This window comes from Pleurodeles waltl, unplaced genomic scaffold, assembly GCF_031143425.1.
Source record: "Pleurodeles waltl isolate 20211129_DDA unplaced genomic scaffold, aPleWal1.hap1.20221129 scaffold_135, whole genome shotgun sequence".
In the NCBI taxonomy this organism is placed as follows: Eukaryota; Metazoa; Chordata; class Amphibia; order Caudata; family Salamandridae; genus Pleurodeles; species Pleurodeles waltl.
The window spans coordinates 309,631-335,911 of NW_027149841.1; the positions used below are offsets into that span (position 1 = coordinate 309,631).

A 26,281-nucleotide genomic window follows, 5' to 3' on the forward strand; every position below is an offset into this window, starting at 1 on the left:
CTCTGTCTTCCCCCCGCATCAAGTCACCCTAAGGGTACCATGATCTGAGATCGGCCTTCCCAAGTATTCCGCGCTCTGTACTCGGGGCCATAGCTCTGCACTGCAGAAGATGTAATCTAGCCTAGTCTGTATTTGATGGCCCAGTGCATAGTAAGAATATTCTGCAATCCTTTGGTGTCTCAAGTGGCAGACATCGTGTAGTTGTGTTATATCCATCCAGCACCTAAAATGTTTGGTTGCTTGGAGGCCCTATGTCCTGGATAGAAGGAGTAACAACCTGTCTAAATCTATGCAATGTACACAATTAAAACCTCTCTCCAGAGACTAGACGTCTGGGGATCTGTGAGCAGAGCTGGGGTCAAGGTACACAGTAAGTCGCTCTGGAGCATATTAGGCACATATAGTGAAATTATTGATAAAGAATGCCCATCTAGAGCACCCTCCAACAGCACAAACTGGCCCTCAGGGTCCTTTAGTGTCCTATACTGTACAAATGGGACACTGTGCGCAATTCAAATCAGGACCCCCTTTGTGAATCCTGAATACTTAGTGCCAAACACCTGTCCACTCCAGCACCTGGACACCTTGTCTAACTCAGGCGGAGTGATGTGTGTCTCCTGGAGGCAGGCTATATGTTTGCGTCTCCGCCTGAGGTAAGCATAAACTCTGTGATGTTGTATGAGAGATGCCATACCCCTGATATTGCAAGTCAGAGTGTTGTATGCAATAGCCATACTAGAGATGAGATAGCCCCCCATGAGGGCTCACAGTGCTGTACAATTCATTGTGTCATTTGCATGGAATAGTTGTTCCAGTGGCATACATGTACTGACATACGCACACAAGTGGAAACACTATATTACACTTACGAGTCCCACCGCAAAGTGCACACATGAACATACTTTACAATGGTGATGTTATTTTTATTGTGTTGCAGGCATTCATTCCATAATCGATTTGTGTAATATACAGGTGAGTCCCCAATAATGTCCGATACAGATATTTTACAGACATATTCATGTCACAAGTTGTTTTTTAAATATTACTGACATGTATATTAGTGCAGTGGTCCGGAGCTGAGGTGAAGTGACCAAGCAACATACACAAGTAATCAGAAATGCTTTCCTTCGAGTCCTGCGACGAAGGGGGAGTGTTTCCTCAAAGGTCCAGTAGCAGCAATTGCAGGTCATGTCCAGTCAGGTGCCCTCGAAAACTGAAGTGGAAATTGTTGAATAGGTGAGTTTTGACCTTGTTTCCATTCCAATCTGCCAACTCAGGTGTGGAGGTAACATCGCCATATTTTTCTTGGTAGGAAGGCACAGCGTGATTGGCTTGGTGGGAACAATGGCTGGGGTCCTGCCACCAGGCAGTATTTCCAATAGCACCATTGAAGAGGGTGGAGATTTGTTGCAGAATCAGAGAGACGTGAGTGTTCTTTTGTCTGTGGTCCCACCAACATCTAGATAGAGCGGGCAGACTACCAAAGCAGCTGAATGGTTTTTAATCGAAAACCGATGGAGTGACAGGTACCGCCAAGATCTAAATCAGGCCCTAAGTTTCTTAATATATTTGTAGGTGTTTACTTGTTTTGCAAAAGAATACTAACAACAACTATATCAGCAATTGGTGACCTCATCAATTCAAAGCAAATATCCTATGTTTCTAGGAGTATTTTAACAACTATAAGACAAATTCTGAAAAGTAAACTTTGAATATATAAAAGCTGTAAAATGAGCAGCTATTCTCTTCTTACCTGTGTATTTGGAAATGCTCACATTTTTGCCACTCATCGGGTTATTGGTTACCAGGACAGAGACCAGAAAGGTGTACAAATTTCCAGGTGTGAGCGCTTCAATGAGTACTGACTCTTTTGGTGCCAACAGAGAGGTGGATGGTTCTCCTATGACTTGTATTGAATAAGAGCTCCTGTTTCCATCAGAAGGCAGCCAGGTCAGAATTACAGAGTGTGTGGTGATATTAATAGCACTTAGATTCTTCACCACATCGGGAACTGGAAAGAGAAAATGCAGAAGAAGAAATTACACTTGTACCGCCTAATACAAAAGCCAATATGATGTATTTGCTCCATTATTCACAAGGACTGTGTGGGAACAACTCAACTACTCTTTTGTTGGTCATGGTACTTACCCCCCACAGGGTAGGTTATCCTTGAGGCAATAGACATGCTTTTGCTTCTAGGGGATGGGCCCAAGTCCTGCTGCCTCTGGATTCTCCACAGACTACTGCATCAACAGCCTTACATGAAGGAAAATTGGAGCTCCCAGACCACAGGTTAAGAGAATAATGGGCTACGATCTAGTTAGAGCTGGCACACTTCACAGTCACAGCACCACCATTTTTATTTTTGGACTGGCCATGTTGAAAACAGACTAACAAGTATTGACACCTCATTCCAAAATTACAGTAGTTAGGAAAGTTGTCATTAAAGGTAGTGTTTCTCATTACAGTTGGAGAATTCTATTGCTGTCTTATTATAAGTGGATGTCATGGTTAGCCAGTGTTCTTTTCACAGAGGGAAGCTTCAGTATAAATTTGACATGACCCAAACCATGGCCTCACACATTTACACTAATGCATAGACTTAGAAACTAAGGGCCTAATTTAGAGTAGGACGGACAGCTAACTCAACCACAAATGCAATGGATATCCTGTCTACATTACTACAAGTGCATCATATACTATGACACGTGTAATAAGGTGGGCAGAATAATCAAGTTTACGAAAATTATCTATCTGCAAAACTCTAAATCAGCCCCTAGATCCTTCAAAGTACTTTTTGCTTCTATTTTTTCTTCTCAATGCTAAAGTTTTCTTTGAAAATATTTCCTTAGTTAACAATATCTTAGGAAAGGAGAGCTACTAATGTCAGTTTCACGGACCTGTTACATTAGACTGATAAAGGTCTGTCTTGCATCTCTTAAGGAAAAGGGTGAAAACATGCATCTTACATAAGCATAAATCTACAAAATAATTAATAGATATCAAAATGTGATCAGTGTGCACAAAGGGATTTGAGCACACGCACCCACCACAGGAAAGCTATGTAAGCTGGGAAGTTCCAGGGATTGAGACAGGCACAGATTATTACTCCTCTTAATACAAAGAGGGAAGACTAAACATCTGTACCTACTGTACCGCTGATTCTCCAACAAGAGTCATGATCAATGTCAATGTGCCTCCATTGGACTCATGGGTGCAGGGGAGAAAGTAGACTTTGAACATCTGCAGAGCTCTCTTGGGTCACTCACAATGCTCACAGCAACTAACCATAAGTAAGCAGAAACCTAGCATCTACTGCTTTGTTATACATGAAATTCAAACAGCAGCTGCCAGTTCAGCATCCTCGTTGTAGCATCCCACGATGGAAGCTGGGAGGCTCCAGATTCACAGGAGATGGTGTGATTGACTTTCATGAGGTAAGAGGTGGCAGGACCCACTGCCACCACCCAACCTTCTTACATTTTCCACTGCCAGTGGTGGAATCCCACTAGCAAATACAACCACCTCATTTTCATATGCAGAGCGGGAGAGAGCAACCACAATGGAGGCACATACATTCGTCATGTGGCAAGGGGTGAGCAAAGAGGTTTTTGTAACTGGGCAGCCAGAATATTTCTTTGGTGATTGCAGGGAGACAAAAGTAACTCTGGTGGCAAAAGGTGTCAGCGAGAAGGAAAGGACAGTGGAGGGGCCGGGCTGCATAGCCAGTGTAACCATCAGAATTTGGAGCTGCGGCTACCACTGGAGCCAGAGGTGCCAAGCTAGTGTAACTAGGAGGAGAACAGTTGGCTTGGTTATGGTTGCAGAAGGTGCCAGGGTCTCTCCAGAGCCCCCTCTGTTCATTCCTATTTGCTTCCCTGATGGCTCTCATCATCGAACTGAAGGCAGACGGCAGGAAGGCAGTTTTCTTCAGTCGTAGCAGTGGGGTCGTACCAAAGAGGGTTAGTCCTACAGTGCCAGGAGGGGTCTTTGTGTAGCAAAGAGGTGCCCAGTTTAGTGCCAGTGCACCATGTGCCTGCAGGTCCTTTCCTCCCCCTTCTATCAATTAGGTGTATATCTCCGATGTTCTCACTCGCTCTATGATTGCCAATGCTTCTGCGCAAGCTCCTGTCTTCTGATATTGTTCTACTACAATTCCCCTCTGCAATCGGTGTTTCCTTTTCAAACTTGTCTTGCATAATAATTAATATAGTATTTGCCACCTTGCCACTCTGCCACTTGTTTTGGGTTTTCTGCTCCTTATACCCAGATACACAGACTATGACAGACTGTGATGCTGCCTGGTATTTGCCTCCATGGATTATCATTGGCTAAGATAGGGCTTGTGTGGCTACAGAGTGACTATTGAATTTTCCAGGCAAGAATGTTGTATTTTGAAGTTTTGTATGGTAACTACACATGAGTTCATTGTCAGGTTTGTGCTCAGGTTCTATTATGTTTTAATTTTCTGACTTCTCATGGACCTCATTGTCCTGCCCTCCCCAATCATTGGTCCATGGCAAACCTGACCAAGGGGGTCACTTTTCTGACCGTAGGAGTAATCGCAGAGTAGGGGAGTTGACCACTGGTCAGGCAGGGGGGAGTGTTTTTTGGGACAAAAGTTAGAAATCAAGAAGACTTTCATTAGCCAGACTTCTGGGATGAAAGCAAAAAGAAAAGGTGATTAGACAAACTTGGGAGCTGTTATGCCAGGGCTGCACAAGAAGGATGCTGTGCATTGCATGAACTTTTGACACATAGACTGGATCGGGTTATTGATATCTATTATTCCTATTCGGACTTAGGACATAATGACAAGAACCTGGAGTGAAGAAAACTTCTAAACAATCAGTTTAGACTAACAAACTATTAGAATTGGCAAATCAGAATAAAAAAAAACCTTGCTGTAGTGATCCCTAGTTATGGGGTGATAAGTCCATCCTTCATTTGGTCCTATTCAAATTATGTGAATCATCTGGGCAACACTACATCATATTATATTAGAGACACATATTAAAATTAGTAGCCTGCCCCTTCACATACAAAGTCTATCTATTGAGGTGTAGCAATGGCTAAAAGTAAAGTGAAAGTTCACCCTACATTGTTGTCAAAGAGTGTACACATGAAAAGCAAGTTTCCCTGCAATAGTAGTGCCAATAACGAAAACAGTTCACTTATAAGAACTCTTAGGACAGAACAGTCATTAACTACATTGGCTTCAGGTTCACTGAGGAGTAAAGCTTCAATCAAAAATGAAAATGGTCTGAAAATAAATCTTCTTTTTTAATACAGCATAGCCCTTTCTCAAAAACATTAAGGACAAGAAAGATCAAGGATCTCAGTGTAAGAAACCTGAATTGGAGTAAACCTATACCCACATCTGTACCACAGATGGAAGCAAAAAACTAAGACTGAAGTTCAACACAAATGGTCTTCACAAGCACATCTGGGACCAGGAACTACTGAAGTTAAGAATCCTATTGACGCATAGAATAAAGCCCATGTGTTTTGTAAATGTACCAGTCATAGATAAGGATGTATGATAGATTATCTGGCACCTAATGTTAAAACTGAAATTTTATTGAGAAGAATCAAAAATAATCAGTTTCAGTGATGCAAGGAGTCCAAGAGATGCAGATGTTCAAAGGAAAGCGGGGTCTCTGGCATTTGGAAAATGGCTCTTTAAAAACTCTAGTAAAAAATGTGTAGCGGAAGCTTGTTTAGTGAGGGTACACAAAATCTGTAATGGGGGAAAAAGAGGGTTAATATGATCCTACGTGGAGAAATGGAGCTTGAAACTGATTAAAGAACAAATGACCTGCCCATAGGAGGTAACCCAGACAATAAACAGTATGTGCTGAAATACATATGTATCTTATCAGAGAGTCTCCTAGTGCAAAATGCAATAGGACAGCAAGAGGGCTTTCAGATAAATGATACCAAGAATCAAGTTTTAGCATCCCTAGAACTGAAAGCTCCAGGTCCCAATTAAGAGAAATTATTTGAGAGGACTAATTCATTTAAAGAAGGCAATATAAAGATGGTACCTACTCATCAAGCCTGGAAAACAATCTAGTTAGTGATAAATCAGTTCAAGATATAATACAAGAGGAGGGGGGGTCATAAAGATACAGTGGAAATGCCCTACTTTTCCTTGCTGTCTCGAAATCTGAATTTGGTGAGGTTCAAACATCATCTAGCTAGAAACTACATTAGTTCCTGATTTAAATTGTAAGCTCCCTGACATTCTACCAGTGAAACGTAGAACGTTCTCTTATCCCTACATAACTGACTCTTGGAGAGAAAATAGTTGTGTTAGAAGACAACAGGTTCATCTTAAATAAGCATTGTATTCTGGAATCCATCATGTCCCTATTGCAAAATGTAGTAAAACACTCTAACTCACCTCATGCTGCAAATGAAGGAGTCAGGTGAGGGACCTAAAATCATTGACTCGGATAGCAGTAGAAAAATCTTAAATAATCTTATAGAACTTAATTCAGAGCTTTCCAAAAGAAAAGTGGTTGACATAACTAGCAACCATTCAGATGATAAAGTAAACCAAACTTTAATAGATCTGTTATCTTTAGAATAACAAAAGGGATGAAGCTATCCAGAGGGCAGAGATACAAGGGCCACATATAGAAATCTTTTAGCTATTACAGCTCAAACTATCATATCCCCAGCTAATCGGGAAATGGTGAAAACAAGGATTGATGACAGAGCTCAAACAAAGCACATAAAAAAGGAAGATGTTAAGGACACAGGAGGAATTAAACTGCATTCCTGAAACTATTGAAGTATATTCTATTTTTTAAGGTAAAACACAAATAAATGGCAATCAGAAACTGAACTGAAAGAAGTGGAAAAGGATGGAGAGTCCAGCCTCCACTGACAAGGTCTAAATACGGGCCTTAGAACATTTACACAAATGCATAGATTTAAGGAAGAGGGCACTAAAAGCACTCTCTGTGTGTTATTCTGCTTTTCAGTGACAAAGAGCCTGATTTGGAGTTTGACTGGGAGGGGGCACCATCACAAATGTGATCGAGATCCCGTCTGCCGTATTATAATTCCATTATAGCCTAAGGAACTTGTAACCCCTCTGCCAAACTCTGAATCAAGCCCAAGCCCTTCTTTAGAAGGGATTTCTTATACAATACTGCCGGTGAAAATAGGGAATATTAAATTAACTCCTAAAGTAGAACTCCAAGAACTACCATCATTTTCACAAAAACAATTGTTAGATGAGACTTAGGCTTTTGTGTTTTTCTGTTGCCGCTCCCATCTCCTGTAGGTCTTGATAATGAATTGTGAACTGCAGTCAGAAAATATACATCCACTCATTTGGAAGGGCATTTTTCCTTAGAAGATTTGACTCTTTGGAGGGGCAAATGTACTTTTAGATTTCTAATAATGCTACTCACAAAACATTTCATACCAATACCAGAAATATCACACCACATCTTTGGGGTCTGATCGGTTTACCCACATGTCACATAATTCTTCCACTGCTTTAACACACTCGGGAGAATTACTGAAAACTACAGATTCATTAATCAGAGACTTAAAATGAATGACTCCCATCTCCTCACCTGTGTATTCAGAAACAGCAACACTTTTCCCTCTCATAGGGTTGTCTGTCACCCGGACAGAGACCACAAACGTGTACAAATTTCCAGGTGTTAGGCCGTTGATGAGCGCAGACTCTGATTGCACCTCAATAGTCTTTGATGGGTCTCCGATGACGTCTATCACATTAGCGCTCATGTTTCCATCTGGACGCAGCCAGCTCAAAAATATGGACTGTGTAGTGATATTGCTGGCAGTTAGGTTCCTCACTACATCTGGCACTGAAATGAAAAGACACAAAAGGTGCAATTACACTTGAATAACTGTAAATTAATGCAATTAGTGTAACATGTTGGTCAAAATTCATGGTAGGTTTCGTGGAAGATCAGGGGTAACCATTTAACGGGGTTTTGTCACATGTCCAAGCACTGCATCATTAATGTCTTTCGATCAGCTAATATGCAGTTCAGGTCATTGGCCCTGTCTTTCTAAATTATTGATTCCTAATATAAATCCCTAGGGAATCTTTAGGCTGCCTTCTGTCTGGTGAGAGAGGTTTCAGCTAAGCGATTACTGAGGTGTACAAGGCTACAGGTAGACAGGTCCAAAAACATCTGCCTTAGAATTGCCTCCACATTCTACTTATGAGTAACAGGGTTTCAGAGTAAGGCCCGAATTCTACAGTAAAGTGAAGAATAAATATTGCTACCACTAATTTTGTGCTGATTTACCTGATCACTTTTTAGCTTTCATAAATGCCCTATTCGAAGTCAGGTAAAATTGTGCAGCAAAACAGCTTGAAAATAGTGGCACTGAGGCAGGGCTCTAGCAAATTCCTGGATTCAACTATATAATTGGTCTTATTCACAGTTACATACATTTATTTATATTGGAGGGCCTTTGGAAAATTATGAGAACTAAGTTGTTGAAGAGAGCATTCTACCTCCCTCAGTAAACACATTATTTTGTAAGTAAGTGTACGTACAACTATGGACCGCACTCACAAATTAGACATTTTAGAAATATCTCTATGATCCATTTTGGTTCCTGTAAATCTTGTTCTTCTAATTAGAATCATTCTTTCCATTACTTCCTCTGAATTTGAAGAATATTTATTTCACTTTCCAAACTCATTCTGTGCCAGACATCCCTAAAATCTACCATGATTTTCTTCCACAAATTTACACGACCACAATCGGCTGCAAAAACGTCAGATTTCCCTGGCCACTTTTGAATGAAAAATTGAAACACTCAGCTCTCATTTTCACTTTTTAGGTATCCTGCAAAATAACAGGAAACCCCCCATAAATAGGCAGTGCTTCTGCACCTCTGAGCAAGGATACCTCCTCTCTACTAAATTTGGTAGAAGAGGAAAGTATACAGCAGTGGAGCCTCAGCTGACACCACTGTTGTAAGATTTGTCTTGGTGATCCTTTTACCAAAGGGCAGCAAAATGATAGTGGAGCTCACTACTCTTTTTAAGGCGGAGTGACGGTCACATATTTTGTCTTTATGAGGCAGGGAATGTCCAAGTTAGGGATATTGCACAATGGACAACGAAGGTCAGGGAGAAACCTCAGTGAGCATCAAGAATAATGGTGTGTTTTTCAGAGAAAGAAACTTCTGCTTTGGAAGTGTTTTTCAGGATAAAGAAATGTGTTGCAGAGAAAGCTCTTCAAACATGGCATCTGTTCTGCGAAATTTAGATTCTTCAGTGGAGGAGTTGTATCTCTAGTTATACTGGCTTTACAAAGATACTCACATGCATGGAGCAGATGTCAACAGATGCCCTGGTGAGTTAGCAGGTTTCACATCATGTATTAATGAGCCGGGTTGCACCTTTGTATTGTGTCTCACTTTTGTTGGAGATATGAGGATCACCTAAAGAATTGCCTTGACGAGCTTCATCTACTTTACATCTCCAAGCAATGAATTTTAAATGTTTGTCTATTTGCCAATCTGTGGTTCAGGCCATTAGCTCTGTCTTCAATGTCAAGATGCATCACTGTGCACTCTGCTCTGTCTTCATGAGACTTATTAGCAGTAGTGGATATACCATTTCTTGAGATCAGAGAAAGCCTGTTTATCTTCGTCTGCAGAGACTTGAACACACAAAAGCTCTTAATTTTCACGTCAAGCTTGGCCCCTCCTTCCCAAACTCAGTGCCTTCAGTTGGTCCTCTATGAATTACTCAGCCTTCTTTCTCTATACTCTCTCCTATTTTTTATTTGAGATTCAAAGATCCTATCATGGATAGGCTTTAACATCTGCATTGATTTCTCAATACTAAGCACTTTGGGCCTGATTCTGATGTTGGCGGGCGGCGGGAGCCGCCCGCCAAGCGGGAACCGCCAGAAGACCGTACCGCGGTCGAAAGACCGCAGCGGTCATTCTGGGTTTCCCACTGGGCTGGCGGGCGACCGCCAAAAGGCCGCCTGCCAGCCCAGTGGGAAACAGCCTTCCCACGAGGACGCCGGCTCCGAATGGAGTCGGCGGAGTGGGAAGGATTGACGGGTGCAGTGGCACCCGTCGAGTATTTCAGTGTCTGCATAGCAGACACTGAAATACATAGTGGAGCCCTCTTACGGGGGCCCCTGCAGTGCCCATGCCATTGGCATGGGCACTGCAGGGGCCCCCAGGGGCCCCGCGGCACCCCCTACCGCCATCCTGTTCCTGGCGGGAGACCCGCCAGGAACAGGATGGCGGTAGGGGGTGTCAGAATCCCCATGGCGGCGGAGCGCGCTCCGCCGCCATGGAGGATTCTCAAGGGCAGCGGAAAGTCATGGTACACCGCCGACTTTCCGTTTCTGGCCGCGGCTGAACCGCCGCGGTCAGAATGCCCAGGGGTGCACCGCCAGCCTGTTGGCGGTGCTACCGCGGTCATTCGCCCTGGCGGTTTTTACCACCAAGGTTAGAATGACCACCTTTATGTTTATTGGTGTTTCATCTGCAATTGTGAAATATAGGTTACAAGCCTTAACTTTCTTAATTCTTGATCCTTGAGATAAATCACAAAACACACAGTTTGATCATCTTGAGGTGCCCCATCTAAGTGTCCCAGGCCACTAGGCGAGCTTGCAGTCGTGGGCAGGTCATCACTTAAGTGCAATTTGCACATGATTCCATACCTGTACTCAGACTGAACATTTAAAAGGGCTCACCTTTCACAAACAAGGCAAAACCTGGGTATGTCTCCATTTCTACCTAATATTTTACACCCTTGGATTCAGTTCATGATCACAGTGTTGGCACCCAATTTTGGGTGTCTCTTTGTGCTTAATAAATCTATATCAATTTCCTCTAGGTGTTTCATGAAATGATGCTTTGATTGCCTACTTCAACAATCTAAATATTTTTAAAAAGGTAAGATGAACCGAAGTGGAGTTGAACATGGCTTTTGGATGAAGAGGTTAACCATCTTAAAAGGTTTGCTAATAGACCTAAGAGGTTTGTCATCATATCCACATGTCTCAAGAGTATGAAAGAATAGCAGAGCAGCATAAGCAGGCTTACTGGTTTGTGAAACATTGAAGGCTGACTTAAAGAAAACAGATGGGCTATTGCGTCTTTTTGCAGACCATCCTCAATGCTGGAGGTCCTTATTCTGAATCATAAACTGGAGTCAAAATTCACACACCTACTCATTGTCAAGGACATTATTTCCTTAGAAAATATGTCACTTACCTTCTTTGAATGGCCAGTTTACCTATCATTGTGGTCAGTTTTATTGCACACATTGAACTTCGGAGGTAGACATGTACATTTAGATTTCTTATAATGCTACTCAGAAAACTTTTCCAAACATTACCAAAAAAGACTATATCACATCTTTGGGGTCTCATCACTTTACGCATGTGTCACATAATTCTTCCACTGGTTTAACACACTCAGGTAAATTAATGAAAACTGCAGTATCATTAATCAGAGATATAAACTGAATGACTACCATCTCCTCACCTGTGTATGCAGAAACAGCAACACTTTTCCCTCTCATAGGGTTGTCTTTCACCAGGACAGAGATCACAAAGGTGTACAAATTTCCAGGTGTTAGGGCGTTGATGGGCGCAGACTCTGATTGCACCTCAATAGTCTTTGATGGGTCTCCCAGTACTTCTATCACATAAGAGCTCATGTTTCCCTCTGGATGCAGCCAGCTCAAAAATACGGACTGTGTGGTGATATTGCTGGCAGTTGGATTCCTCACTACATCTGGCACTGAAATGAAAAGACACAAAAGGTGGAATTACACTTGAATAACTGTAAATGAATGCAATTAGTGTAACATGTTGGTCAAAATTCATGGTAGGTGTCGTGGAAGATCAGGGGTATCCCTTTAACGGGGTTTTGTCACATGTCCGAGCACTGCATCATTAATGTCTTTCGATCAGCTAATATGCAGTTCAGGTCATTGGCCCTGTCTTTCTAAATTATTGATTCCTAATATAAATCCCTAAGGAATCTTTAGGCTGCCTTCTGTCTGGTGAGAGAGGTGTCAGCTAAGTGATTACTGAGGTGTACACAGCTACAGGTAGACAGGTCCAAAAACATCTGCCTTAGAACTGCCTCCACATTCTACTTATGAGTAACAGGGTTTCAGAGTAAGGCCCGAATCCTACATTAAAGTGAAGAATAAATATTGCTAACACTAATTTTGTGCTGATTTACCTGATCACTTTTTAGCTTTCATAAATGCCCTATTCAAAGTCAGGTAAAATTGTGCAGCCAAACAGCTTGAAAATAGTGGCACTGTGGCAGGGCTCTAGCAAATTCCTGGATTCAACTATATAATTGGTCTTATTCACAGTTACATACATTTATTTATATTGGAGGGCCTTTGGAAAATTATGAGAACTAAGGTGTTGAAGAGAGCATTCTACCTCCCTCAGCAAACACATTATTTTGTAAGTAAGTGTACGTACACCTATGGACCGCACTCACAAATTAGACATTTTAGAAATATCTTTATGAGCCATTTTGGTTCCTGTAAATCTTCTTCTTCTAATTAGAATCATTCTTTCCATTACTTCCTCTGAATTTGAAGATTATTTATTTCACTTTCTAAACTCATTTTGTGCCAAACATCCCTAAAATCTACCATGATTTTCTTTCACAAATTTACACGACAATGATCGGCTGCAAAAACGTCAGATTTCACTGGCCACTTTTTAATGAAAAATTTAAACACTCAGCTCTCATTTTGACTTTTCAGGTATCCTGCAAAATAACAGGAAACCCCCCATAAATAGGCAGTGCTTCTGCACCTCTGAGCAAGGATACCTCCTCTCTATTTAAATTTGGTAGAAGAGAAAAGTATACAGCAGTGGAGCCTCAGCTGACACCACTGTTGTAAGATTTGTCTTGGTGATCCTTTCACCAAAGGGTAGCAAAATGATAGTGGAGCTCCCTACCCTTTGTAAGGCGGAGTGACGGTCATATATATTGTCTTCATGAGGCAGGGAAAGTCCAAGTTAGGGATATTTAACAATGGACAACAAAGGTCAGGGAGAAACCTCAGTGAGCATCAAGAATAATGGTGTGTTTTTTATAGAAAGAAACTTCTGCTTTGGAAGTTTTTTTCAGGAAAAGAAATGTGTTGCACAGAAAGCTCTTCAAATAAGGCATCTGTTCTGCGAAATTTAGATTCTTCAGTGGAGCAGATGTATCTCTAGTTATACCGGCTTTACAAAGATACTCACATGCATGGAGCAGATTTCAACAGATGCCCTGGTGAGTTAGCAGGTTTCACATCATGTATTAATGAGCCGGGTTTCAGAGTAAGGCCGGAAATTCTACAGTGAAGTGAAGAATAAATATTGCTACCACTAATTTTGTGCTGATTTACCTGATTACTTTTTAGCTTTCATAAATGCCCTATTCGAAGTCAGGTAAAAGGTGCAGCCAAACAGCTTGAAAATAGCGGCAATGTGGCAAGGCTCTAGCAAATTCATGTATTCAACTATATAATTGGTCTTATTCACAGTTACATACATTTATTTATATTGGAGGTCCTTTGGAAAATTATGAGAACTAAGTTGTTGAAGAGAGCATTCTACCTCCCTCAGCAGACACATTATTTTGTAAGTAAGTGTACGTACACCTATGGTCCGCATTCACAAATTAGACATTTTAGAAATATCTAAATGAGCCATTTTGGTTCCTGTAAATCTTGTTCTTCTAATTAGAATCATTCTTTCCATTACTTCCTCTGAATTTGAAGACTATTTATTTCACTTTCCAAACTCATTCTGTGCCAGACATCCCTAAAATCTACCATGATTTTCTTCCACAAATTTACACGACCATGATCGGCTGCAAAAACGTCAGATTTCACTGGCCACTTTTTAATGAGAAATTGAAACACTCAGCTCTTATTTTGACTTTTCAGGTATCCTGCAAAATAACAGTAAACCCCCATAAATAGGCAGTGTTTCTGCACCTCTGAGCAAGGATACCTCCTCTCTATTTAAATTTGGTAGAAGAGGAAAGTATACAGCAGTGGAGCCTCAGCTGACACCACTGTTGTAAGATTTGTCTTGGTGATCCTTTCACCAAAGGGCAGCAAAATGATAGTGGAGCTCCCTACCCTTTGTAAGGCGGAGTGACGGTCATATATTTTGTCTTCATGAGGGAGGGAATGTCCCAGTTAAGGATATTGCACAATGGACAACGAAACTCAGGGAGAAACCTCGGTGAGCATCAAGAATAATGGTGTGTTTTTTATAGAAAGAAACTTCTGCTTTGGAAGATTTTTTCAGGAAAATAAATATGTTGCAGAGAAAGCTCTTCAAACATGGCATCTGTTCTGCGAAATTTTGATTCTTCAGTGGAGGAGTTGTATCTCTAGTTATACCGGCTTTACAAAGTTACTCACATGCATGAAGCAGATTTCAACAGATGCCCTGGTGAGTTAGCAGGTTTCACATCATGTATTAATGAGCCTGGTTGCACCTTTGAATTGTGTCTCATTTTTGTTGGAGATATGAGGATCACCTAAAGAATTGCCTTGACGAGCTTCATCTACTTTACATCTCCAAGCAATGAATTTTCAATATTTGTCTATTTGCCAATCTGTGGTTCAGGCCATTAGCTCTGTCTTTCTTGAATGTCAAGATACATCACTGTGCAATCTGCTCGATCTTCATGAGACTTATTTGCAGTAGTGGATATACCATTTCTTGAGATCAGAGAAGGCCTGTTTATCTTCGTCTGCAGAGACTTGAACACACAAAAGCTCTTAATTTTCACTTCAAGCTTGGCCCCTCCTTCCCAAACTAAGTGCCTTCAGTTGGTCCTCTATGAATTACTCAGCCTTCTTTCTGTATACTGTCTCCCATTTTTTATTTGAGATTCAAAGATCCTATCATGGATAGGCTCTAACATCTGCATTGATTTCTCAATAGTAATCACTTTAATGTTTATTGTTGTTTCATTAGCAATTGTGAAATATAGATTACTAGCCTTAACTTTCTTAATTCTTGATCCTTGAGATAAATCACAAAACACACAGTTTGATCATCTTCAGGTGCCCCATCTAAGTATCCCAGGCCACTAGGTGAGCTTGCAGTAGTGGGCAGGTCATCACTTAAGTGTAATTGCACATGATTCTGTGCCTGTACTCAGACTGAACAATTAAAAGGGCTCACCTTTCACAAACAAGGCAAAACCTGGGTATTTCTCCATTTCTATCTAATATTTGACAACCTTGAATTCATTCATGATCACAGTGTTGGCACCCAATTTTGGGTGTCTCTTTGTGCTTAATAAATCTATATCAATTTCCTCTAGGTGTTTCATGAAATGATGCTTTGATTGCCTAATTCAACAATCTAAATATTTAAGAAAAGGTAAGATGAACCGAAGTGGAGTTGAACATGGATTTTGGATGAAGAGGTTAACCATCTTAAAAGGTTTGCTAATAGACCTAAGAGGTTTGTCATCATATCCACATGTCTCAAGAGTATGAAAGAATAGCAGAGCAGCATGAGCAGGCTTACTGCTTTGTAAAACATTGAAGGCTGACTTAAAGAAAACAGATGGGCTTTTGCGTCTTTTTGCAGACCATCCTCAATACTGTAGGTCCGAATTGTGAATCATAAACTGGAGTCAAAATTCTCACACCTACTCATTGTCAAGGACATTATTTCCTTAGAAAATATGCCACTTACTTTCTTTGAATTGGCCAGTTTACCTATCATTGTGGTCAGTTTTATTGCTCACATTGAACTTCGGAAGTAGAAATGTACGTTTAGATTTCTTATAATGTTACTCAGAAAACTTTTCCAAACAATACCAAAAAAGATGATATCACATCTTTGGGGTCTCATCACTTTACGCATGTGTCACATAATTCTTCCACTGGTTTAAAACACTCAGGAAAATTAATGAAAACTACAGTATCATTTATCAGAACTATAAACTGAATGAGTCCCATCTCCTCACCTGTGTATGCAGAAACAGCAACAATTTTCCCTCTCATAGGGTTGTCTTTCACCAGGACAGAGATCACAAAGGTGTACAAATTTCCAGGTGTTAGGGCGTTGATGAGCGCAGACTCTGATTGCACCTCAATAGTCTTTGATGGGTCTCCCAGGACTTCTATCACATAAGAGCTCATGTTTCCCTCTGGATGGAGCCAGCTCAAAAATACGGACTGTGTAGTGATATTGCTGGCAGTTAGATTCCTCACTATATCTGGCACTGAAATGAAAAGACACAAAAGGTGCAATTACTCTTGAATAACTGTAAATGAATGCAATTAGTGTAACATGTTGGTCAAAATTCATGGCAGGTGTCATGGAAGATCAGGGGTATCCCTTTAACGGGGTTTCGTCACATGTCCAAGCACTGCATCATTAATGTCTTTCGATCAGCCAATATGCAGTTCAGGTCATTGGCCCTGTCTTTCTAAGTTATTGATTCCTACTATAAATCCCTGAGGGAACCTTTAGGCTGCCTTCTGTCTGATGAGAGAGGTGTCAGCTAAGTGATTACTGAGGTGCACAAGGCTACAGGTAGACAGGTCCAAAAACATCTGCCTTAGAATTGCCTCCACATTCTACGTATGAGAAACTGGGTTTCAGAGTAAGGCCGGAAATCCTACAGTGAAGTGAAGAATAAATATTGCTACCACTAATTTTGTGCTGATTTGCGTGATTACTTTTTAGCTTTCATAAATACCCTATTCGAAGTCAGATAAAAGGTGCAGTCAAACAGCTTGAAAATAGTGGCACTGTGGCAGGGCTCTAGCAAATTCATGGATTCAACTATATAATTGGTCTTATTCACAGTTACATACATTTATTTCTATTGGAGGGCCTTTGGAAAATTATGAGAACTAAGTTGTTGAAGAGAGCATTCTACCTCCCTCAGGAAACACATTATTTTGTAAGTAAGCGTACGTACACCTATGGACCACACTCACAAATTAGACATTTTAGAAATATCTTTATGATCCATTTTGGTTCCTGTAAATCTTGTTCTTCTAATTAGAATCATTCTTTCCATTACTTCCTCTGAATTTGAAGAATATTTATTTCACTTTCCAAACTCATTCTGTGCCAGACATCCCTAAAATCTACCATGATTTTCTTCCACAAATTTACACGACCATGATCGGCTGCAAAAACATCAGATTTCCCTGGCTACTTTTTAATGAAAAATTGAAACACTCAGCTCTCATTTTGACTTTTCAGGTATCCTGCAAAATAACAGGAAAACCCCCATAAATAGGCAGTGCTTCTGCACCTCTGAGCAAGGATACCTCCTCTCTATTTAAATTTGGTAAAAGAGGAAAGTATACAGCAGTGGAGCCTCAGCTGACACCACTGTTGTACGATTTGTCTTGGTGATCCTTTCACCAAAGGGTAGCAAAATGATAGTGGAGCTCCCTACCCTTTGTAAGGCGGAGTGACGGTCATATATTTTGTCTTCATGAGGCAGGGAATGTCCAAGTTAGGGATATTGCACAATGGACAAAGAAGGTCAGGGAGAAACCTCAGTGAGCATCAAGAATAATGGTGTGTTTTTTATAGAAAGAAACTTCTGCTTTGGAAGTTTTTTTCAGGAAAAGAAATGTGTTGCAGAGAAAGCTCTTCAAACATGGGATCTGTTCTGCGAAATTTAGATTCTTCAGTGGAGCAGTTGTATCTCTAGTTATTCCGGCTTTACAAAGATACTCACATGCATGAAGCAGATTTCAACAGATGCCCTGGTGAGTTAGCAGGTTTCACATCATGTATTAATGAGCCGGGTTGCACCTTTGTATTGTGTCTGACTTTTTTTGGAGATGTGAGGATCACCTCAAGAATTGCCTTGATGAGCTTCATCTACTTTACATTTCCAAGCAATGAATTTTCAATATTTGTCTATTTGCCAATCCGTGGTTCAGGCCATGAGCTCTGTCTTTCTTGAATGTCAAGATACATCACTGTGCACTCTGCTCGATCTTCATGAGACTTATTTGCAGTAGTGGATATGCCATTTCTTGAGATCAGAGAAAGCCTGTTTACCTTCCTCTGCAGAGACTTGAGCACACAAAAGCTCTTAATTTTCACGTCAAGCTTGGCCCCTCCTTCCCAAACTCAGTGCCTTCAGTTGATCCTCTATGAATTACTCAGCCTTCTTTCTCTATACTGTCTTCCATTTTTTATTTGAGACTCAAAGATCCAATCATGGATAGGCTTTAACATCTGCGTTGATTTCTCAATACTAAGCACTTTATGTTTATTGGTGTTTCATCTGCAATTGTGAAATATAGGTTACTAGCCTTAACTTTCTTAATTCTTGATCCTTGAGATAAATCACAAAACACACAGTTTTATCATCTTCAGGTGCCCCATCTCAGTGTATCAGGCCACTAGGCGAGCTTGCAGTCATGGGCAGGTCATCACTTAAGTGCTATTTGCACATGATTCCGTACCTGTACTCAGACTGAACATTTAAAAGGGCTCACCTTTCACAAACAAGGCAAAACCTGGGTATGTCTCCATTTCTATCTAATATTTTACAACCTTGGATTCAGTTCATGATCACAGTGTTGGCACCCAATTTTGGGTGTCACTTTGTGCTTAATAAATCTATGTTAATTTCCTCTAGGTGTTTCATAAAATGATGCTTTGATTGCCTACTTCAACAATCTAAATATTTTTAAAAAGGTAAGATGAACCGAAGTGGAGTTGAACATGGCTTTTGGATGAAGAGGTTAACCATCTTAAAAGGTTTGCTAATAGACATAAGAGGTTTGTCATCATATCCACATGTCTCAAGAGTATGAAAGAATAGCAGAGCACCATAAGCAGGCTTACTGCTTTGTAAAACATTGAAGGCTGACTTAAAGAAAACAGATGGGTTTTTGCGTCTTTTTGCAGACCATTCTCAATGCTGGAGGTCCTTATTCTGAATCATAAACTGGAGTCAAAATTCACACACCTACTCATTGTCAAGGACATTATTTCCTTAGAAAATATGTCACTAACTTTCTTTTAATGGCCAGTTTACCTATCATTATGGTCAGTTTTATTGCTCACATTGAACTTCGGAGGTAGAAATGTACATTTAGATTTCTTATAATGCTACTCAGAAAACTTTTCCAAACATTACCAAAAAAGACTATATAACATCTTTGGGGACTCATCACTTTACGCATGTGTCACATAATTCTTCCACTGGTTTAACACCCTCAGGAAAATTAATGAAAACTGCAGTATCATTAATCAGAGATATAAACTGAATGACTCCCATCTCCTCACCTGTGTATGCAGAAACAGCAACACTGTTCCCTCTCATAGGGTTGTCTTTCACCAGGACAGAGATCACAAAGGTGTACAAATTTCCAGGTGTTAGGGCGTTGATGAGCGCAGACTCTGATTGCAGCTCAATAGTCTTTGATGGGTCTCCCAGGAATTCTATCGCATAAGAGCTCATGTTTCCCTCTGGATGCAGCCAGCTCAAAAATATGGACTGTGTAGTGATATTGCTGGCAGTTAGATTCCTCACAACATCTGGCACTGAAATGAAAAGACACAAAAGGTGCAATTACACTTGAATAACTGTAAATTAATGCAATTAGTGTACATGTTGGCCCAAATTCATGGCAGGTGTCACGAAAGATCAGGGGTATCCCTTTAACGGGGTTTCGTCACATGTCCAAGCACTGCAGCATTAATGTCTTTCGATCAGCCATTATGCAGTTCAGGTCATTGGCCCTGTCTTTCTATATTATTGATTCCTAATATAAATCCCTAAGGAACCATTAGGCTGCCTTCTGTCTGGTGAGAGAGGTGTCAGCTAAGTGATTACTGAGGTGTACAAGGCTACAGGTTGACAGGTCCAAAAACATCTGCCTTAGAATTGCCTCCACATTCTAATAATGAGTAACTGGGTTTCGGAGTAAGGCCAGAAATCCTACAGTGAAGTGAAGAATAAATATTGCTACCACTAATTTTGTGCTGATTTACCTGATTACTTTTTAGCTTTCATAAATGCCCTATTCGAAGTGAGGAAAAGGTGTAGCCAAACAGCTTGAAAATTGCGCCACTTTGGCAAGGCTCTACCAAATTCATGGATTCAACTATAAAATTGGTCTTATTCACAGTTACATACATTTATTTATATTGGAGGTCCTTTGGAAAATTATGAGAACTAAGTAGTTGAAGAGAGCATTCTACCTTCCTCAGCAAACACATTATTTTGTAAGTAAGTGTACGTACACCTATGGTCCGCACTCACAAATTAGACATTTTAGAAATATCTTAATGAGCCATTTTGTTTCCTGTAAATCTTGTTCTTCTAATTAGAATCATTCTTTCCATTACTTCCTCTGAATTTGAAGAATATTTATTTCACTTTCCAAACTAATTCTGTGCCAGACATCCCTAAAATCCACCATGATTTTCTTCCACTAATTTACACGACCATGATCGGCTGCAAAAACGTCAGATTTCCCTGGCCAGTTTTTAATGAAAAATTGAAACAATCAGCTCTCATTTTGACTTTTCAGGTATCCTGCCAAATAAAAGGAAAACCCCCATAAATAGGCAGTGCTTCTGCACCTCTGAGCAAGGATACCTCCTCTCTATTAAAATTTGGTAGAAGAGGAAAGTATACAGCAGTGGAGCCTCAGCTGACACCACTGTTGTAAGATATGTCTTGGTGATCCATCCACCAAAGGGTAGCAAAATGATATTGGAGGTCACTACCCTTTGTAAGGCGGAGTGACGGTCATATATTTTGTCTTCATGAGGCAGGGAATGTCCAAGTTAGGGATATTGCACAATGGACAAAGAAGGTCAGGAAGAAACGTCAGTGAGCATCAAGAATAATGGTGTGTTTTTTATAGAAAGAAACTTCTGCTTTGGAAGTTTTTTTCAGGAAATGAAATTGTGTTGCAGAGAAAGCTCTTCAAACATGGCATCTGTTCTGTGAAATTTAGATTCTTCAGTGGAGCAGTTGTATCTCTAGTTATACCGGCTTTACAAAGATACTCACATGCATGGAGCAGATTTCAACAGATGCCCTGGTGAGTTAGCAGGTTTCACATCATGTATTAATGAGCCGGGTTGCACCTTTGTATTGTGTCTCACTTTTGTTGGAGATATGAGGATCAACTAAAGAATTGCCTTGATGAGCTTCATCTACTTTACATCTCCAAGCAATGAATTTTCAATATTTGTCTATTTGCCAATCTGTGGTTCAGGCCATTAGCTCTGTCTTTCTTGAATGTCAAGATCCATCACTGTGCACTCTGCTCGATCTTCATGAGACTTATTTGCAGTAGTGGATATACCATTTCTTGAGATCAGAGAAAGCCTGTTTACCTTCCTCTGCAGAGACTAGAGCACACAAAAGCTCTTCATTTTCACATCAAGCTTGGCCCCTCCTTCCCAAACTCAGTGCCTTCAGTTGATCCTCTATGAATTACTCAGCCTTCTTTCTCTATACTGTCTTCCATTTTTTATTTGAGACTCAAAGATCATATCATGGATAGGCTTTAACATCTGCGTTGATTTCTCAATACTAAGCACTTTATGTTTATTGGTGTTTCATCTGCAATTGTGAAATATAGGTTACTAGCCTTAACTTTCTTAATTCTTGATCCTTGAGATAAATCACAAAACACACAGTTTGATCATCTTCAGGTGCCCCATCTAAGTGTCCCAGGCCACTAGGCGAGCTTGCAGTCGTGGGCAGGTCATCACTTAAGTGCAATTTGCACATGATTCCATGCCTGTACTCAGACTGAACATTTAAAAGGGCTCACCTTTCACAAACAAGGCAAAACCTGGGTATGTCTCCATTTCTATCTTATATTTTACAACCTTGGATTCAGTTCATGATCACAGTGTTGGCACCCAATTTTGGGTGTCTCTTTGTCCTTAATAAATCTATATTAATTTCCTCTAGGTGTTTCATGAAATGATGCTTTGATTGACTACTTCAACAATCTAAATATTTTTAAAAAGGTAAGATGAACCGAAGTGTTGTTGAACATGGCTTTTGGATGAAGAGGTTAACCATCTTAAAAGGTTTGCTAATAGACCTAAGAGGTTTGTCATCATATCCACATGTCTCAAGAGTATGAAAGAATAGCAGAGCAGCATAAGCAGGCTTACTGGTTTGTGAAACATTGAATGCTGACTGAAAAAAAACAGATGGGCTATTGCGTCTTTTTGCAGACCATCCTCAATGCTGGAGGTCCTTATTGTGAATCATAAACTGGAGTCAAAATTCACACACCAACTGATTGTCAAGGACATTAATTCCTTAGAAAACATGTCACTTACTTTCTTTGACTGGCCAGTTTACCTATCATTATGGTCAGTTTTATTGCTCACATTGATCTTCGGAAGTAGAAATGTACATTTAGATTTCTTATAATGCTACTCAGAAAACTTTTCCAAACAATACCAAAAAAGACTATATCACATCTTTGGGGTCTCATCACTTTACGCATGTGTCACATAATTCTCCCACTGGTTTAACACACTCAGGAAAATTCATGAAAACTGCAGTATCATTAATCAGAGATATAAACTGAATGACTACCATCTCCTCACCTGTGTATGCAGAAACAGCAACACTTTTCCCTCTCATAGGGTTGTCTTTCACCAGGACAGAGATCACAAAGGTGTACAAATTTCCAGGTGTTAGGGCGTTGATGAGCGCAGAATCTGATTGCACCTCAATAGTCTTTGATGGGTCTCCCAGGACTTCTATCACATAAGAGCTCATGTTTCCCTCTGGATGCAGCCAGCTCAAAAATACGGACTGTGTAGTGATAATGCTGGCAGTTAGAGTCCTCACTACATCTGGAACTGAAATGAAAAGACACAAAAGGTGCAATTACACTTGAAAAACTGTAAATGAATGCAATTAGTGTAACATGTTGGTCAAAATTCATGGCAGGTGTCATGGAAGATCAGGGGTATCCCATTAACGGGGTTTCGTCACATGTCCAAGCACTGCATCATTAATGTCTTTCAATCAGCCAATATGCAGTTCAGGTCATTGGCCCTGTCTTTCTAAATTATTGATTCCTAATATAAATCCCTCAGGAATCATTAGGCTGCCTTCTTTCTGGTGAGAGAGGTGTCAGCTAACTGATTACAGAGGTGCACAAGGCTACAGGTAGACAGGTCCAAAAACACCTGCCTTAGAATTGCCTCCACATTCTACTTATGAGTTACAGGGTTTCAGAGTAAGGCCGCAAATTCTTAAGTGAAGTGAAGAATAAATATTGCTACCACTAATTTTGTGCTGATTTACCTGATTACTTTTTAGCTTTCATAAATGCCCTATTCGAAGTCAGGTAAAAGGTGCAGCCAAACAGCTTGAAAATAGCAGCACTGTGGCAAGGCTCTAGCAAATTCATGTATTCAACTATATAATTGGTCTTATTCACAGTTACATACATTTATTTATATTGGAGGTCCTTTGGAAAATTATGAGAACTAAGTTGTTGAAGAGAGCATTCTATCTCCCTCAGCAGACACATTATTTTGTAAGTAAGTGTACGTACACCTATGGTCCGCATTCACAAATTAGACATTTTAGAAATATCTAAATGAGCCATTTTGGTTCCTGTAAATCTTGTTCTTCTAATTAGAATCATTCTTTCCATTACTTCCTCTGAATTTGAAGAATATTTATTTCACTTTCCAAACTCATTCTGTGCCAGACATCCCTAAAATCTACCATGATTTTCTTCCACAAATTTACACGACCATGATCGGCTGCAAAAACGTCAGATTTCGCTGGCCACTTTTTAATGAGAAATTGAAACACTCAGCTCTTATTTTGACTTTTCAGGTATCCTGCAAAATAACAGTAAACCCCCATAAATAGGCAGTGCTTCTGCACCTCTGAGCAAGGATACCTCCTCTCTATTTAAATTTGGTAGAAGAGGAAAGTATACAGCAGTGGAGCCTCAGCTGACACCACTGTTGTAAGATTTGTCTTGGTGATCCTTTCACCAAAGGGCAGCAAAATGATAGTGGAGCTGCCTACCCTTTGTAAGGCGGAGTGACGGTCATATATTTTGTCCTCATGAGGGAGGGAATGTCCCAGTTAGGGATATTGCACAATGGACAACGAAACTCAGGGAGAAACCTCGGTGAGCATCAAGAATAATGGTGTGTTTTTTATAGAAAGAAACTTCTGCTTTGGAAGATTTTTTCAGGAAAAGAAATATTTTGCAGAGAAAGCTCTTCAAACATGGCATCTGTTCTGCGAAATTTTGATTCTTCAGTGGAGGAGTTGTATCTCTAGTTATACCGGCTTTACAAAGATACTCACGTGCATGGAGCAGATTTCAACAGATGCCCTGGTGAGTTAGCAGGTTTCACATCATGTATTAATGAGCCGGGTTGCACCTTTGTATTGTGTCTCACTTTTGTTGGAGATATGAGGATCACCTAAAGAATTGCCTTGACGAGCTTCATCTACTTTACATCTCCAAGCAATGAATTTTCAATATTTGTCTATTTGCCAATCTGTGGTTCAGGCCATTAGCTCTGTCTTTTTTGAATGTCAAGATACCTCACTGTGCAATCTGCTCGATCTTCATGAGACTTATTTGCAGTAGTGGATATACCATTTCTTGAGATCAGAGAAGGCCTGTTTATCTTCGTCTGCAGAGACTTGAACACACAAAAGCTCTTAATTTTCACGTCAAGCTTGGCCCCTCCTTCCCAAACTAAGTGCCTTCAGTTGGTCCTCTATGAATTACTCAGCCTTGTTTCTGTATACTGTCTCCCATTTTTTATTTGAGATTCAAAGATCCTTTCATGGATAGGCTCTAACATCTGCATTGATTTCTCAATAGTAATCACTTTAATGTTTATTGTTGTTTCATTAGCAATTGTGAAATATAGATTACTAGCCTTAACTTTCTTAATTCTTGATCCTTGAGATAAATCACAAAACACACAGTTTGATCATCTTAAGGTGCCCCATCTAAGTATCCCAGGCCACTAGGTGAGCTTGCAGTAGTGGCCAGGTCATCACTTAAGTGTAATTTGCACATGATTCTGTGCCTGTACTCAGACTGAACATTTAAAAGGGCTCACCTTTCACAAACAAGGCAAAACCTGGGTATGTCTCCATTTCTATCTAATATTTTACAACCTTGGATTCATTCATGATCACAGTGTTGGCACCCAATTTTGGGTGTCTCTTTGTGCTTAATAAATCTATATCAATTTCCTCTAGGTGTTTCATGAAATGATGCTTTGATTGCCTACTTCAACAATCTAAATATTTTAAAAAAGGTAAGATGAACCGAAGTGGAGTTAAACATGGCTTTTGGATGAAGAGGTTAACCATCTTAAGAGGTTTGCTAACAGACCTAAGAGGTTTGTCTTCATATCCACATGTCTCAAGAGCATGAAAGAATAGCAGAGCAGCATGAGCAGGCTTAATGCTTTGTAAAACATTGAAGGCTGACTTAAGGAAAACATGGGCTTTTGCGTCTTTTTGCAGACCATCCTCAATGCTGGAGGTCCGAATTGTGAATCATAAACTGGAGTCAAAATTCACACACCTACTCATTGTCAAGGACATTATTTCCTTAGAAAATATGTCAGTTACTTTCTTTGAATGGCCAGTTTACCTATCATTGTGGTCAGTTTTATTGCTCACATTGAACTTCGGAGGTAGAAATGTACGTTTAGATTTCTTATAATGCTACTCAGAAAACTTTTCCAAACAATACCAAAAAAGACTATATCACATCTTTGGGGTCTCATCACTTTACGCATGTTTCACATAATTCTTCCACTGGTTTAACACACTCAGGAAAATTAATGAAAAGTGCAGTATCATTAATCAGAGATATAAACTGAATGACTCCCATCTCCTCACCTGTGTATTCAGAAACAGCAACACTTTTCCCTCTCATAGGGTTGTCTTTCACCAGGACAGAGATCACAAAGGTGTACAAATTTCCAGGTGTTAGGGCGTTGATGTGCGCAGACTCGGATTGCACCTCAATAGTCTTTGATGGGTCTCCCAGGACTTGTATCACATAAGAGCTCATGTTTCCCTCTGGATGCAGCCAGTTCAAAAACACGGACTGTGTAGTGATATTGCTGGCAGTTAGATTCCTCACTATATCTGGCACTGAAATGAAAAGACACAAAAGGTGCAATTACACTTGAATAACTGTAAATGAATGCAATTAGTGTAACATGTTGGTCAAAATTCATGGCAGGTG

The 26,281-nt window shown here is 40.2% G+C and overlaps 1 protein-coding gene across 3 annotated transcripts in view; it reads right to left on the reverse strand.

The window, feature by feature from the left end:
• LOC138273992 (tenascin-X-like) overlaps positions 1–26,281 on the reverse strand; it is a 193,138-nt gene that overhangs the window by 36,632 nt on the left and 130,225 nt on the right. For all 3 annotated transcript variants that reach the window (XM_069218927.1, XM_069218926.1, XM_069218925.1), the window contains 7 exons: positions 25,930–26,187; positions 22,626–22,883; positions 19,320–19,577; positions 16,012–16,269; positions 11,530–11,787; positions 7,596–7,853; positions 1,754–2,011 (listed from right to left, as the gene is read on the reverse strand). In XM_069218927.1, coding sequence (XP_069075028.1) covers positions 1,754–2,011; positions 7,596–7,853; positions 11,530–11,787; positions 16,012–16,269; positions 19,320–19,577; positions 22,626–22,883; positions 25,930–26,187 — 1,806 coding nt within the window. The remainder of the gene's footprint in view (positions 1–1,753; positions 2,012–7,595; positions 7,854–11,529; positions 11,788–16,011; positions 16,270–19,319; positions 19,578–22,625; positions 22,884–25,929; positions 26,188–26,281) is intronic.